Source organism: Pseudopodoces humilis, chromosome 8 (genome assembly GCF_049639895.1).
Source record: "Pseudopodoces humilis isolate 2021_Gansu_Grassland_sample_001 chromosome 8, ASM4963989v1, whole genome shotgun sequence".
Classification (NCBI taxonomy): Eukaryota; Metazoa; Chordata; class Aves; order Passeriformes; family Paridae; genus Pseudopodoces; species Pseudopodoces humilis.
The window spans coordinates 19,468,887-19,485,726 of record NC_142207.1 but is presented as its reverse complement, the minus strand read 5'-3'; the positions used below and the strand labels follow the sequence as shown (position 1 = coordinate 19,485,726).

General features: G+C 39.3%; 1 protein-coding gene across 1 annotated transcript in view; it reads right to left on the bottom strand.

Moving 5' to 3' along the window:
- MYO3B (myosin IIIB) overlaps nucleotides 1-9,783 on the bottom strand; it is a 199,164-nt gene extending 189,381 nt beyond the window's left edge. The window contains exons 1-3 of the mRNA XM_088058818.1: nucleotides 9,668-9,783; nucleotides 3,971-4,036; nucleotides 3,734-3,770 (exon numbers count right to left, since the gene is read on the bottom strand). Of these exons, the coding sequence (XP_087914944.1) occupies nucleotides 3,734-3,770; nucleotides 3,971-3,977 (44 nt within the window). The 5' untranslated portion in view covers nucleotides 3,978-4,036; nucleotides 9,668-9,783. The remainder of the gene's footprint in view (nucleotides 1-3,733; nucleotides 3,771-3,970; nucleotides 4,037-9,667) is intronic.
- Between the last annotated feature and the right edge of the window lie 7,057 nt (nucleotides 9,784-16,840).

Here is a 16,840-nt window from a genome sequence, read left to right as displayed (position 1 = left end):
GTTTTTCAATTTATGTACTATATCTACTGTATTTATCTCATCATGACTCCTGGCTTGCCTCTCAGAGCCATTAATTCAATGCTCCTCCTGCTACAGTTGCTTATACCATAGATGACATTTATGTTAGGTTTGTTTCTGCAGAAGAAAATGTATTGGAAAAGGTAGTCTGACAGGTCTTTATATCCATTTCACAGGCTAAATACAAGTTATAAAGATAATTCATGTAACTGACAGAAATGATGACAGAACAAGTGGAGACAACAAGATGCACACCAAACATGTCCTCTTCTTTCAAGTGAGTTGGAATTAATCACATCTATCATTCATCCTTCCAGTAGGTTTAAAATACAGTGTAAAAAATATACCAGGAGATATGAAAACAGCCATATCACTATACATGTTTTACAATCACTCGTGCTTTATGCACTAAGTTTATTTCCCATGTATGCAGGAAAACTGCTGTCAAAGGCAATATTGCATTCTTTCAATATCAGAAAAAAGGCTTTTAATTTTTTTTTCTTTTGGGACAGATTTTATACCAATTCTGTAGAGAAAACAGAATGATGTATCAAATAGCTCAGCGATAAGTAGTATGGACATACTACAACCTGACAGGATTGTCCCATGGCAGAGAGGAGGTCAGTGAATATTTGTTACATCCAGACTGTCCAGTAACATACTTAGAGATCAGAAACTTGAAGAATCCTGAAGGAGAAGTGTTTCTGCTCTCCATACACCTCCAGGTTTTTTTAAGGTATTAAAAAGTATGCAGTAACCAGGACAGGAAATTTTGCAACAATTTCTGCTTTTTCTGAATGGAGTAACAGCTTTTAATTTATTTTTTTTTAAACAAATGTGTCAGTAGCATGACAAATTCTGCAAAATCTGCAGTGAGATGCTAAGCATTTGCACAAAAATAATTTTCTACCATCAGCCAGAGTCCTGGTATGTTCAGAGAACTGACTTTCAGGATACCTTAATCCTACAAGCAACCTTTTCTCTGAAAAATCACTGCACCACACTAAGCTACTTCTCTATTTCCATTTTTTTGTGTTCATAGTAATTCTTACTTTGTGTTAAAATTTTGTATATATTCTGTACATACTTACAAAGAACAAAAAAAGGAAAAAGAGGAAGAGGGTGGGGGAGAGATGGGGGGAGAGAGAAAGAGAGTTACTGAAAATGTTTGTCCTGTCTTTCAGGCACAAATTAACTATTTCTACACTTCTGTTCGTGCTAGCCTGGGTAACAGAGAATAGTAGAAGAGGGAAGATCATGGAAGAGATAAGAACTCTCAACACTGTTGGCCACCAAAGACTAATAGAACAAATTATTCTTACAGTGAACCACAATGAACCATTTCCCTCTTTCTGTCACATTTGCACAATGCCTAAGCTGAGGGTAGAAGTAGCAGAGAACGCTACTAGAAATCAGGAAACTTTCCACTTGGAAGAGTTCAGTAAATTCTGCTTGTGCAGGGAAGTACTTAGGAAACAAAACAATAGATGGGATTTTTCTTTTTCCAAGAGGTAGTCAAATGTAAAGACAAGACTATCTTTGCGATCAGGACCATTCTTCTAGTTCTATACCTATCCAGGAAATTATAATGAGTGGAGACAGCACTCTTCCAAACTGTTTTGAGCAGCATTTTCTGTTGCTTCAGATTTCAGTGCTAGGAGAAAATATTCCTTAAATATTCCTATATTTTCCTTTATTATTCACAAAAAAGTGCCAGAGATGCCTCTACTTTCTTGTATCTACTTTTATATACAACACATCATTTCCATATGAATCTCAAATCTCAATTTAGCTTAGAACTTACAGCTGTACTTAAGCTGCCCATGGTAAAACAAGTGACTTCCCCTTTGCAAGATACCTCCCCCACTGTAGACTATTACAAAGTCTTAACTAAAACATTTACAATATGCTGCTTATTAGTGACACGGAGTCCTCCTGAAAAAATGTTATGCAATAAATTTCTATCTCCTTAAAGCCACAGGTAGAAAATAAAACACCTGGAACAAGGAGATGCAGGACTGCAGTTAAAAAGCTCTACTTGAGACCTGCACACCTGGGTCCAAATGTAAGAAAGAGGAAAGGCTGGGAAGGCAGCAAAGGTGAGGCACAACTGCATACCTACAAGTTCAGTACAGCCTCCATCACAGAGCCAGAACTGTGTCAAGGATAGAGTAGAAGATTTACTTGGTACTATGACAATCTGATACACCTTGGGCTTTGGGCACTCTTACCAGTAAAGGTATAATCACTGCATCACTGCACTCCACAAGATCATCCACATAGTTCCCAAAATATTTATATGTCTTCAAGTCACAAGAAGGAGAAGAAGCTGTGGCATATACTACAAATCACTGTGCATTCTACAGATATATCTATCTTGCAAAAACATCTTTGTCAAGGACACAGGCATCTGCTAGCTAACAGGAGTCCAATCTTTTATACACATGGATAACTGCGTATCTCTGCAAAAATTGCACTAATCTAACTATATCTTGTCTTGCAAGGGTGAAGATCACCTTAGCGCAACAGTGCCAACTGTCTTGCCATTAGCTCCATTATCATAACAACTTAAAAAGAGCTAGTCATGTTACTATACACCTACATAAGTATTCCATGCAAGAATTTTGAGCTTTTTAAAAAAAGATTAAATAACAGTTATGATGTGAAAATCCTTAGCTGGACATTGTTACCTACAGCATTAATATCTTCAATGATTTGATTTTGCTTTTTAAAATTTCTGATAATGAAATCCCCATGTTTCACTTCACAATAGGTTGACACTGACAGGGCCATGAATCCTGATGAGAAAAAAAGCTACCATTTTATTTCGTTGGTAAAGAACCCAGGCAGGAAAAGGTATACCATGAGTCAATTCTTCAGACAGGAGTTATAATGAAAGCAATACAGGCTACACTCTTCACAATCCATCCTTTCTTATTGTATCAAGGTTGTAAAAGCTTATTCTTCCTCCCATACTCTAGGCACTGCCCCACATCATAACTACCAACACAACAAACTCATGAGTCAAAACTAACAGCCTTTAAGGTGAAGTTTATAACAATCACTCTTTTGAAGGAAGCCAACAGGTAAGGCCTGTAGAAACTAAGCACTGATTTTTTTTTCAGAGGTGAGACTAAAGTGTTACCAAAAAAATATACCTAAGAATTTTACCAGTCACAGAGATTTGTATTTCATCATGCCACATACCACTCAGTTCAAAAGTCTCTCTCCAGCAAGCAGTTTCTAAACAGCAGTAGAAAGAGAAGGGGCTGAAAAAGCCCAAAATTGCAAGGGCATCTCTACGCTTAGCGAATGTTTACAAACGCAATTACACCTATCAAGTATAGCTGGGCTGTTACAGAAATGTACAAAGGCTTCATTGCAAAACAACAACTGTCAGTAACTGTTATATTTAATTAGACATTCTCCATAACTTTCACAGTGCTCTTGGCATTAAGATGAAATCAGGAATCAGCTATTTTGTCCAGCTCAATAGCTTTACTTCATTATATGAGAAAGAAAAAAAAAAAGAAAAATATTAATGAATACAGCTCCAAGCAGAGGAACAGTCCATAGCCAACATCTCTAAGACAATTATGACATGTTAGCAGAATGAGATAAGGATTTGTCTATTTTGTGGAAATGAGTCAGAACAACACATTTATTTTTGTGTCCAGGGTGCCACAGACGATGACATTTAAAAACTCTTTCTTACCTAATCCAGTTTGCTTGAGGACTTGCTGTGTTCTCATCTGTTGCAACAAGAAACAGAAAAAGCAAAAGCTTGACAGTATTCAAGACACTTGAGATCTTTGGCATTTTTCCAGGTATTTCCAACTAAAAGGCTATCCAAGCTAGCAGGTGTTACAAACATGACTGCATTATAATTCTATTTCAAAGCTGACTAACAACAAAAGAGAATAGGTGGAAAACTAAAGGTTGCATTCCTTACCTGACATAGCTCCTGTCAGCCATATGCTCAACCCAGCAAAAGATACTGTCTCTCTGAGCAATAAACCTAGAACAGGCAAAGGCTGAATTATTAACAAGAACTTGAGGAGACCTCAAAAGCACATGATGAATGAAACAGAAATACAAAGCTTACAGTCTGATTTAGTTTGTAAAGGAAACTTAGCTCAGTTGATCTATTTTGAACACTAAATGGCATATGTAAAGAAGCAGGATGATGTTTTATTGTAATGCAGGGGAATGGTAAACACAGTCCCTTAAACTGTCTTGTCTCAGTTTTGGAAGACAGGTGTCTGCTACGGAAGGCAGGAGCCTCCCTTGGAATGAAAATGTAGACCCCCTCCCTCCGAATTATTATAATTCTGAAATCAAGGGGCTCTCAGGCAGAGATCTGGGGATAGTAATAACAGTTCTTTACTAGTATGTATAACAAGGCAAACAAACAACAGTAACTACAGCGTTAGCAAGAAAACAGAACCAGGGACCCCGTGACAGCCTTCTCGGCCGAGATGGGAAAGGATGGAGGAGAGGCTTTGCTTCACAAACCCCCTCAGGCAGTCAGTCCTGGTGCTCCTGCAGGGCTCTGAGGAACACTCAGCTGGAACAGCAGGGATGAGCTGAGATCCTGGGCCGGTGGCTGAGGTGTATCAGCAGCTCCGCAGCGTTGCCTGGCACTGCCACACGTCCCGGCAGGACAGGGGATGCGAGGCCACCAACAAAGAGGGAAGAAGGAGAAGAAGCAGCAGCTCCGTCTGGGTGATGGCGAAATTCCCTTCTCTCCACCGCAACAGCTCCGTGCCCAAAGTGTCCTTCATCGAAGCTGAAGAAGCCGCCAAACTGTCCTTGCCCTCCTTTCCTGCCCCCTTCCCCTCCTGGGCCCAGACGAACTCTTTGTGTTTCTGAAGTACCCACCAAGTACCCGCAGTCAGGTTTTCCCCGCAACTAATGGCTAAAAGTTCCACAGGTGAGCCATAACTAAGAGGGGGACACCTAACACCCCAACAGTCTTCATACCAGTAAAATGGAAAAATCTAACTTTTAATATATGGTGGTTGTAGACATTCCCATTCCACTGGTCACCTCTCTTTTCAGTCCTTAACTGCTAATGTGCTTCCAAACACTCTGTTTTGGCCTTGAGCTTTTGTACCAAACATTGTAGATGTGTTCTTCAAGCAACTTACAACTGCACTGATACAGTCTCTAGGTTCATGCTGTATTTCAGGTTTAAAATTGGGTCATCCAATTAACTTTGAATATGGCAGGAATGAAAGTTACACATACCTGGGCAAAGGCTGGGACTTCTTTTACATAACTTTGTGTCTTTGGATACTGCTGATAGTACTAGAAAGTACCAACCAACGTAAGAAACCTTGCCAGGACAAAAGGAGATATTGACACAAATTTCTCCTCTCAAGAGAGAATTTTCTAGTCCCCCTGTATTCTGTTCTGCAGAATTCTTATTACTTTCAATGCCATGAAGCAGACACTAATGATCATGACAGCATTCAGAAAATTACATTATCTGTTCAGGCACTTCATACTGTTCCACCTAGATGTTAGGTTCCTAATTCTAGGGGTGGGAGACACAGAACTCATCTTAAGTATTCAAATGTGAATATCCACATGAAAGCTGGACATTTAAACTAACATTCACAACAATGAGAAAATAGGACTAGTATATGGAGCCTGGAGTGGAGCATCACTCAGGAAAAGTCTTTGTCTGCATGGTGCCTCTGGGAAACTGGGACTAAGAGATTTAGCTTCCTTACTTAAATACCTCCCCTTACTTGGAATTCACCTTTCTTTCTTATACCTTAATCTCAACTCCCTCCAGCTTTGAATCTCAGGCAGCCAAAAGTAAAGTGGCTGGTTCCCACTTTTAGACACAAAGGAAGATGGACAACTAGTTCTTGAATTACAGAGATTAATATTAGTTCCAGGTACACACAAGGCAGAAGTACATGCTTATTAACAGAGAGGCTATCTGCTTTACAGAGTCAACCTTGCTATTTAATACACTATTTTCAGCCATTGCAAACAATGTGGGAATAGTAATTCAGCTCAGATTAAATACAAGCAGATTTTTTCTTTTTTTTTTTTTCACCGAAAGGCCCAGCTTAATATATTGTTGAAGCTTTCAACCATGATTGACCCCTCTGGAAATGACATCCTTTTCAAGTGTTTCAGGTTGCTTACTACAGAAATCTCCAGGGGTTACTGCAAGCACTGCTCTGTGAATTGGAGGGGTAAACAAATCCCTATTATTTCTGCTGTAGTAGTGGCATGAAACTGAAGGAGATGAAATTTTCTTGTAAATTCTCAGAAATGTGTGTAAAGTGAGAAAGGTGAAAGCAAAACCAAAAAAAAAACCCCATGTCCATGCAGAATATTAGTGAAACAGCTGACTGAAGAGACTGATAGCAGAAACTATGCTATTATTTCAAGTGGGCTGAACACATTCCAAACTCCCCAGTGTACTGAATGCACCTCTCTCCACAGTCAGTATGCTACCATGCTTCAGGAGATGAATTAATTTTCCTGAATTTTCATCTATTTAATAAGAAATCTTGTAAAATTAGCTCAGTCCACTGTTTTCATACATGCAGTTCTGAAAATGTCTCCTTTTTCTATGTGCAATATCAGCACTCCCTCTCCACACAGCAGGATAGAGGCCACATGTGAGGAAGAAACTAGATGAGGGGTGGAGAAAAAGAGGACCAGTCAACAAGAAGCTACTGCCATGACTTGTTCCTCACAAAGCAGCAGCGAATGAAAAATGTCAAACTTCCTGCCCCCTCACCACATGCCACTACCACAGGCCAATTCTCAGCTGTGTTCAGCAGAGCTTTTCTCTACTGTGTAGCATTCAGATGAAAAAGCTCAGCCTTATACTGCCAGTCATTTATCCCAGAGCAGTGCCATACTAGCTACAGACATACAGCTTTTCAGCTTTGGCAACAGGAAAGCATGTATGCCCTTAAACAATGCATAATTCAGAGAAGTTCTCTTTCCCAGAGAGGGAAAAATTCCTTGCAGCAATTTTGCACAAATAAGCAACAAAAGTTTCTCAAATTATTTTCCAGATTTCTGATGTGGCGCTGTGTTTCTTCGGAATTTATGTCACATGCTCAACTCCCAAAACAAGAGCTGTGCAGAGATATGAAAAGATGCATGAAAAGCAGAACAAGTTAAGAGGGAACTAGCAGAAGATTGATTCCATGCATTTTATTTCTCCATCTCCATTTCTACCTGAAGAGCAGTCACCCCAATTTCCACAAAGAGAGGAATGGATGTTTCCCTCAGCTGCACACTGTAACCCGCCCAGGTGACATCACCCTCACTGTGCACTCTGTTGTCCTTTTAGATTCTCCTGCTGCAGCTCCCTTACCTTTTTCCTATCACTCCCCTCCATTTTAGCAGCTACATGGCTTTATCAAACAGCAGAGACATCATCCATCACAGCAAATGGGTCCTCAGGTTACCCCTATGAGGAATATTCCTCCATATTTTCACCTGTAATACAGGAGTCTTTACAAAAAATGGCATTCTGAACTTGTGTCCTGGATGATCGCCAGCCCCATCACAGCTTGTTTATTCTGCTGCAGTACAGTTCAGTTGAACTCACAAAAAGGAATTAAACAGTAACAACAAAAGAAAAATTCCTACTGAATGAAGTGCTGATTCTTCCTGCAGGTGCGGAGCATTCCCACCTTCCCTACAGCAATCAAACCCAAGACATCTTTCTGTTCCCCAGCTCTACATTACTGAAGTTCAGCTGTAGTGTGGACTAGTAAAAACTTTAGTGTTCTCCTGTCCAGTTATGCTCAAGGTTTGTATGAGGCTTTTTTCCCCCTTCTCCTTTTCTGTTACGGATCCATAGGCCCTCCTCCCTTGTATTTCCTTGGATCATTAGAATTCACTTCTAGGGGTAGTAAGTTTGCAAAAACTAATGAAAAACTAATGAAAGAGAAGCAACAGGCACAGAATGTATCTCACTAAGTGTGTCCAGATGACAACTTAAAACTAGGGCTAGGTTAAAAAAAACCCAAACAACAAAAAACACCAACCAAACCTTTAAGCAGAACAAAAGCAAACCATTATGATAATTTTCTGGACTTCAAACCCCCTTCCTATACACAAACGTTCTTTGATTACTCTCACATCAGCACATAGTGTATCAGCACTTGATTCGTAACTGCCCTTTTAAGTTTCTCAGTGGCCAGAAGGCTGGTAATGACAGTAACTTCTATCTTTGTAACACAAAATGTTTTTCTTCCCCAGACAAGCCTGCACTCAGGAGTCCCTTGTTAGTGAGCCTCTCCAGGCATTAGCACAGCAACAATCATTGTCTTTGTCCAATGAACTTATTATTGTGAAAGCATTTGGCAAAAACACTGCAAAACCAGTCCTGGAAGCTCTTAAAGCAACCAAATAGCCACTGCACTGCTAACTAAATCCCTCTTCTCTGCAGTTAGAAAGTCAGTAACATAGATGCAATATTTCTTCTAATCAAGGATTTTTGATGGTACTGGATAATGTACTTACTCAGCACCTACATCAACAGGGCAGCACATAACGCTGGAGAAGGAATGACCCAGTGGCCCCCTCTCCAACGTGCACCAACATAGTGCTGCAGGGAATGTTCCTACAGCTTCCTAACCATAGAACACCATGAAGCAGCACATATCAACACAGAAGTTCACATTTTCCCTGTTTCAAAAACAATCCATTTGCACTTAAACTGACTTTCCATTTTTAAAAGAGTCTGAAATGGCTTTTAGAAATCTATATCCACCTTAACTCCTACCCAGATTACTATATAAAAATCTCAGCCCAAAGGAAAAATATCTCTGCTCGGTTCAAGCCACATTTTTATTGTGTGAATAAAACTTGGGGGAACTTTATTTTTATTTTTGTGCTACAATGGCAATAATTAACACCAACATGGATTAACATTTGAAGAACTAAATTATATAAAACCGGAATATTAACTGCATTACAGTTTGACATTAAGAATGAGCTGGACTTCAATTTGGAAATATATAAGGGGTCTTGAACAAGGATTTTATGTGTTTTCAGAACACATTCTACAAGACTCCACAGTAGGTTAAGATACAATTTACTGCTTTTGACAGAAAAAAACTCAGTAACTGCATCTAACTTGATGACAGTGACCTCTATTACTATACATCATGCTAACTGAAATTTCTGTACAAGAACATAATTTTCCACCTAATAATTCTATAAAACCTCAAAACACTGATCCTTGGTTTTCAGTGCAATAAAATTGAAGTTCCAGACTGCAGCTATTGAAGGTGCAAATGAAGTGAGAAAACCTAGCTTTTAAAAATGAAAACTAAACTGAAATGAATGAACGAAATGAAAACTAAAAAACATTTTGTATTCACAAAAATAAATGCACCACTTCAGAGAAATAAATAGGAAGATATTTTAAGTTAGCCTTATCTCAATCTGCGTGTAGCACTGTCTACGGATAACAGTACCCTTCCTTTCTTTTCCTAATAATTGCATACCTGTATGTACCCAGGAAGAAGATTTGCTTAAATTAATTTATCAAGTGTCATCATAGTATTTGCAAGGTATATTTTGGTCCACTAGTTACTATAGGTCGCTTAAGGAAATGCTATACACTAGAGCCAGATCTATTTAGGGAACTTACAGAAACTTTTCTTCAGTTATTCATGACCTCGTCCCGATGGGCCTGAATCCCGTGTCACGCCTACTTCTTGCCTTGTAGTATCTTCTGCCATTTTTAATCATGGAGATTTTTTTTTCCTGAGCATTCCTTCCCTATGATTTTAGAAAAACAGGTACAGCTGGTCGCCCCCTCGGAGGCGGGGTACCAGCACAGCCTCAGCAGCAGCGCTCCTAACAGCGCTGCCAGCCGTGTCCCCAAGGCAGTCCAGGACCCAGCTCAGCGGGCCTGAGGCCACCTCCCTTCCCCTCCTAAACCCGCGGTGCTGAGTGCAGCCTTCGCTGGGGCCGAGTCAGGCGCCCGGCGGCAGTGACAAGCCCTGCCAGCAGCGACTCGCTAGAGAGGTGACAACCCCTGCCCGGCTCTGAGCGCCAGAGGACTGACTGCAGGGCAAATGGCGAACGCCATTTCGAAGCCCCTCTCGGTTGATGCGCGACCCCCACCCCAGCCCGCGGCCCCGCAGGGCCGGAGACCTGGCGGGAGCTGGGCACACCTGAGAGACAGGGCTCCCTCTGTCTCGGCACGGCTGAGGAACCAGGGCAGCGGCCACTCGCCCCCCGGGCCGAGCGCTGGGGCAGCAGCGGCCCCGCACTGGGCTGCGCCGGGGGCGGCGCTCGGCCCCGTGAGGCGGCGCGTGCCGGCCCCTCAGGGCGGGCACGGCCCGGGGGGTCCCGGAGAGGTGCCCGGGGGGAAGAGAAGGGTAACATTTCGTGGCTTTTACAGAAATAAAACCGATGCGTACATGGGCGTAGCGAACAGAATCGCTGGGACTAAACGCCTCAGTCCCCTCTGTGCATTCGGTTCATTGTGGAAAACAAAAAATTGCGAGCGCAGCTCAGTCTGTGCTCTGAGAAATGGGTCCTGGTGAAGGAAACGGTTTTATAAAGCAATTTTTCCCCTTAAGGTGTGAGGATGGGAGAGAACTCCCGTCCTTGGGCTTCTCCTTTTGTACCTACTTGACTTAATTGAGTTCGGTCATACTCATTTTTCAGGTTGATTGATGAGAAGAACTTCATGTATGTATTTCTCTTAGACACCTTTCTTTGTTTACAGACAGCCTTAGAAAACCGGGAGGTTATTCTTTTGCTCGATATGTCGATGCTTTTTCCAAGCGAACACATCACGGGGGCTCCCCCTCACTCAACTTCCTGCACCAGTTCTCTCTCTGCTTTTTGCCAGCCCATCACGACCATCCTCTGCTTCTTCCACCACGGCTATAACTAGACCTGCCCCATTCAGTGTTAGAGAGAGTGGACTGCTCTATTCATCAGCTTCAACAAGGGCTGACTCACTCCACAGCTTTCAGTACCACTTCAAATATGTTATTCATTCCCATCCATATTTAACAGGTACGCTGTAAGCAATCTTCATAATTTAAAAAAATAATAATAAAAAAAAGAGATTTTTAAAATTCATATTCATATTTATTTGAGATGCAAGTTTTAAAGACTGAGGACCAGTGGATTTCTCCCCAAAACTCTTTCAGCACCACCTTTACCAACTGCTGTACCAGTGTTAACAAGTTTCTACCAGTGAAAATATTATCTTCGTGATCAAGGTGCAGTAATTTATTTTACCATTCTCTTGATCAGTGAACTCTGTGCTTTGTAATCTTATAGACACTTTTTTCCCTACCCTCCACATTCTAGTAAATTATGTCAAGATAATTCTTTATCAAGACTGAAAATAACTGATGTCAAACCTTGATTCAGATGGTCAGTAGAAAATGTGAATCTTAAGCATTTTCTGAGTTTAGCCCATCATAGCATTAGAAAGAATCTGAGGTGGTACAAGAGTCTCTAAAATTTTGCTGAACAATGTTCCATTTCACACTTGTTTTGTTGAAATTTTGTACACTGTAGTATACAAAGTATTCATCATAAGCCATTATTCTTTTTGTCAGCAATTGTAAAATCACGGAATCACAGTAGGAAGGGACCCAGAAGGATCATTGAGCCCAACTTTTAAGTGAATGGCCCTGCTGTACACAGAATTATATAAACAGTGTGACAACAAATTGTAATATAGACAGCAAATAGTAATATTAGACACACATCTGACCATCAAAAGGCTTGTCCAAGTTCCAAATGTTCCAACTTGTCCAAGATCCAAATGTTTAATCCTAAATGCCCTCAGTTTAGAGAAGTTATAACATACTCTAAAACATCAGTTGTGCATGAGATTCTGAAATATGAATATTTCTTGCTGTGTAAGAAGCATCAAGATTCAGCATAATTAACATCTTTGTACAATGTTCTGCATGTATGCCTCAAGTGTTCCCCATTATTCTCAAGAATTGATAATCAAGTCTAGAACCTTTAGGTATTCCCACATCTCTTCCAGATTCTTATGTTAGTTTTTGAACCACAGGAATTCCCTCATTTATTGCTACATAATTTTGGCTCTTGCAATCTAGACCTTTGTGTGAGTTCTATTACAAAACTGATTTGTTTCATAATTTTCTTTATTTCTCTCCCAAAAAAAACATTTTTTTGTTCTGATGCTGATGTTTTTTAATCCCTTTTCACTAGGTCCTTGCTGTCCAGCTAGAATTGTGTTTCCAAACATTGCCAGCCTGTTCAACATACCCATTTACAGTCAGGGTACAGTCATAAAACTCTGACTAAACTTGGTGACTAAATTGAGTTGGAGCTACACAAGCACTATGCTTATATCCCACACTGGATTTCCAAAGGTCTCCCGTGATGCAGCAATTTGCACTGCAATGGCTTTGTAAGTATCCCTGAACTTCACAACTTGTCAGTAGGGTCATCCGTGAATCACTGAAATACTGTAATACAGAATTTGAAAAGACAGCTAATTTATTGCAATTTAAGATTAAAACAAAACAGTAAAAAAATTCCTTAAAGCCAGCCCAATCCCCCCTTATCTTAATCCTACTTTCTGCATTTCAGCAGGAAGAAATATCGGATCTCATAACCCTTTGATTTTTGTAATGTTATACAGGGAAATGTTTATGTTTGCAGTAGTGGGAACACTTGTCCATACTAAACTACAATTTACAGGTAAATTGCTTATTCTGAAGCCAGACAGAAACAAGCCATATTAAAGTGCAGCTGTTACTTTTTGTTGTTGCTTGCAGATCTCAGGTAGAAAAATAGCAGATTAATTTTTGTAGTACTTCTGATTGTAAGTGCAAAAATGATAGGTCTGTTATACAATGGCAGCACTAATGCAAACCATTCCTAGCCTTACTTTACACTGCATTAGAAAATTAATGTGTCATTTATATGGTCACAGCTAGATGCCAAAAGGTGAAAAGCTATTATTAGATGAAATGTTCTAAAATGCCTAAAGAATGGAATGGAAACAAAATATTTTATAGGCAGTAAATCCTCTACAGAATTTAACTGATGAGCTTATCCAAAGTATAGTCCACAAAAGATTTCAGTGCTATATGTTAACTAGGAGTTTTTTGACAATCTATTAATTTTTAAATTGTCATATAACACCAACTTGTAGAAAAACATGAAATCAACAAACTATGAACAGAAACACTTTAATCATAAAACATACCATTACAATAGAATCTATGCTTTCTGTAAGTAAAAAGTTGAGATGCAGTCTTACTCTGATTTAAAATCTTATGCCTGTTATTATGTTTAAGTCTATGCACTTACTCTTAGTGGATGAACATCTAAGCAACTGAGTGTCCTGTATCACTCAATGCTAGGTCTGAGCACACAGGACATTAATAATAAGTTTGGAAGGTGAACTTCTCCAAATAATAAATAAATAATAATCAATGTGACTTCTCCTTACATTTTCTCAGAGGCAACATTTTACCCCTCTATAGTAAAGAAAATTAAAAGCTGTAGAGGAAAGAGTAAAATTAGATGGTATTTCACATTAAGAGCATCTTATGCAAATTCCCAATTATGCTGTACACAATAGCAGTGCTCGGTAAGATATATCTACAGTTCTTTATTTGCTGCTTTTCTTCTTCCAGCTAATGAGTTCCCTTAGTATTCAAAATCCATCTTTGCTGCCACATACTTACAAAGGTAAATCACTTGAATGGGCTGAGCTTTCTTCTATTTATTGTTGCTAGGGAACCACCTTGGTATTCACACAAATAACATGTCTTTTGACATATGTTTCAGAGGACAAGATGCAACACAGCTCTGTAATATACAGTGAAAAAATATACTGCAGCATTCCAGGAAACATTCTCCCACAGAAGAGCACTGCTACTGTAGTACCTTAGCTTCAAATTGCTGTGGATTTCTTACTTGTTTAGGTAGACTGGAATTGTAAAATTACATGCAGTAATCTGATTAATAGTCCCTAATTTTGCCCAGGATTAAAACAGAAAGAACACCATTATAAGGGAAATGTTCTGTAAGATGTCTTGCTATTATGTTATGTAACTAAGACACCCAGTCCAAGTAGGGAGAAAATAGAAGTGTGAGCCATTTCTGAATAGCCAGGTATCTGAAGGTTATTTGAATTACATCAGTCACCTGCTGTATTAGTCATACAAACACTGCACTAAGTATTAAAAGACAATAAGCTTCTTTAAGTCTCAAAGTATTTGTTTCTTGAGACAGCTGTTTTTGGCAGGACAAAAAAGATGATGTAGAGATATTGAAGAGGTATTATTCTGTCCAGAGTCATGTCTGACTGTGGGAAACAACCTCATTTTAATTTCATGTTGATTTTGATTACTGCCATCATCTCTGTGTGAGGAGGAACATTTGAGGTTGAAGGCAGCAAAGTCTGAAAAAATTCAAAAAGCATGAACATAAAACAAGAAAGGGCCATATCTCGCTTAAGTCCTGTGTGCACATATATATTTATTAATGACGGAAGACTCTGCAATCTGGATTTGCTCCAATACCAGTTGATCTAACATTTTAGAGCAGCACTTACTGATCCAAACAGGAGGTGCTCCCTGTCTTAAAGGAGATTACAAGTTGAAACAAAACAAGCAGGATAAAGCAGATAGCTAGAGAACCTAAATGAAACAATACTTAACAGTCCCTTCAGTTGCCCAAGATCTTAGTTTAACAAAACCTACATGTCTGGATTTTGTATCATGTATACGTTTATACCAGCATTGTCACCAAGTACCTTGTTGCAGAGCTGAGATTAAAACACTAGCTCCATACTAAACTCTCTTGAGAACAATGGGAAATTGTCCTAGGACAAAGGCATTTTCTTTTAGGGCCTGCGGAGATACTTGAAAAAAAATGCAAAGTTAGTTTTAAATTTTCAAAGCTTGATGTGTAACAAATCTAAAATGACCAGCACCATAGAGCACAAAAGCAGCCAGAGTCTCTACAAACTAATTTTCAAGCTGTGCCTCCTTGGCTATCTCTGCATTAAGTACCCTGAGAAAATGCAATTTATTCACATAGTATTGCTGTACAGTTGCAGAGGGCTCTCCAGCTGGTTTAGGCTTCTTCTGTTGTGCAGTGCTACACAAAGTAGTTGCATATACAACATTGGAGAAAACAAAGGCCTGAAAGAAAGGAGAGGTTCAGTTTTCCAAGGAAACAGAAGGAAAGTAACACTTTTCACAGCAAACTGTATTAGTGGCTTCAATAGCAAGGTGCAAAGTATATTCCTTGACACCTGAAAAACAAAGGCTCATTATCTACTTTAGGTATTTGCCAGTATTACAGGTAATCCCTAAGAACATGTTGTTCTGATTTGGCAAGTGCTTCAATACACACTTGTGCTCTACATTCAAATGTGACCCATGCACATCTGGTCATCAGATTTAAGGCCAAAATGTAGGGACAGTGTATATTTTAACTACATTTTTCTCATTATCAGGCATGAAGAACAGTTGTTTTTTTCCAGCTCTAATCTCTGAAGGTTATCTTGTTTTGTTATAACATTAAAAAAATAATCCAACCATGAGGAATAAGCCCAGCATAATTGTTTTCAATTAAAATTATTAAAAATCTTAGTAGTAATGAGTCAAAGGTATCCTACAATGGGAAATGTATTAGTTATTGCAGTAGGAGAAGAGGCATGGTAAGCTGCCAGGGTGAACTCAACAGAAGCTGGGACTCTCCTCAGTGTAAGAGAATTTTCAGGGAAACTGCTGCCCATCTGAGAAAACATGCAATTAGAGGATTTGGGCACTGTGCCCTGCCAAGATGACATTCATCAGCCCAGCAGTACAGCTCTCACTGACTACAGTGAGCAATCTTACCCAGACAAAAAAACCCACAAATTGTCACACAGAGCCAGCCTCATCTGATTATGTACACTTCCTTATATTCTGTGGCTGGTAAGCTAGAGCTGTGAACCTTCACACACTGACTCACATCATTCCTGTGGGTTTCTTTGTAACAGCATAATTTCATTTTCACCTATGCTAATAGTCAGGCAGGCTCCATTCATCACTGTCCCCACCTCTGAGAAAAGAAATTGAAAAACAGGACTGCAGTATCTGGGTTAGATGAAAATTAGATAGAAATTGTATCAAGATCACCACAAAACTCAAGTCTTCCCTGGCAGCTATGCACACAACATGAACTGATCTCCTGGGATTCTGAAGTAAAGAATAACATTTGTTGTATACTGAAGAAAGAGATCCTGTTTTTAAAAGAAAAATGTAATTTCCTTGTGAAATACTATGAGTTATAAAATATTCCTATTGCAGGGGTGATGAAAATATTCATTAAAAATTTCAGGCCACCACTGAAAAAGAAAAGATGCTATTATCCAAAGGTCAAGGCCAAAAGATGATTGTTCCATCAAATCTCTCAAAGGTCGAAAGAAAAAACTTAATACATAAATATTATATTCAGCAAATTGAAGTAATAGTTATTTCAGAAACAGATTTGACAGAAAAGATCAAGCAGTTTTCCCAGAAGTAGTTTCTCAACTCAGCAATTTAACTTCAGCAGTTTGCAGCGGCAATGCTGGAATAGCTGGAATGCACTTAAGCACAACTTTAAGTGCTATAGTTATGAGTAAAATAATCCAAATTACTATTGGAAAATACATGACTAAGTAACAAGTTAAAACATGTACCAGGTTTACTCTCTACACAAAGTACTTTGCATGCATAGTTAAATAACTGCCTGTCTTTTGGGTGGAATTCAGTGTCATTTTGGATTACTGGGGTAGAGAGAAAAAATTTCATGAACACACAGA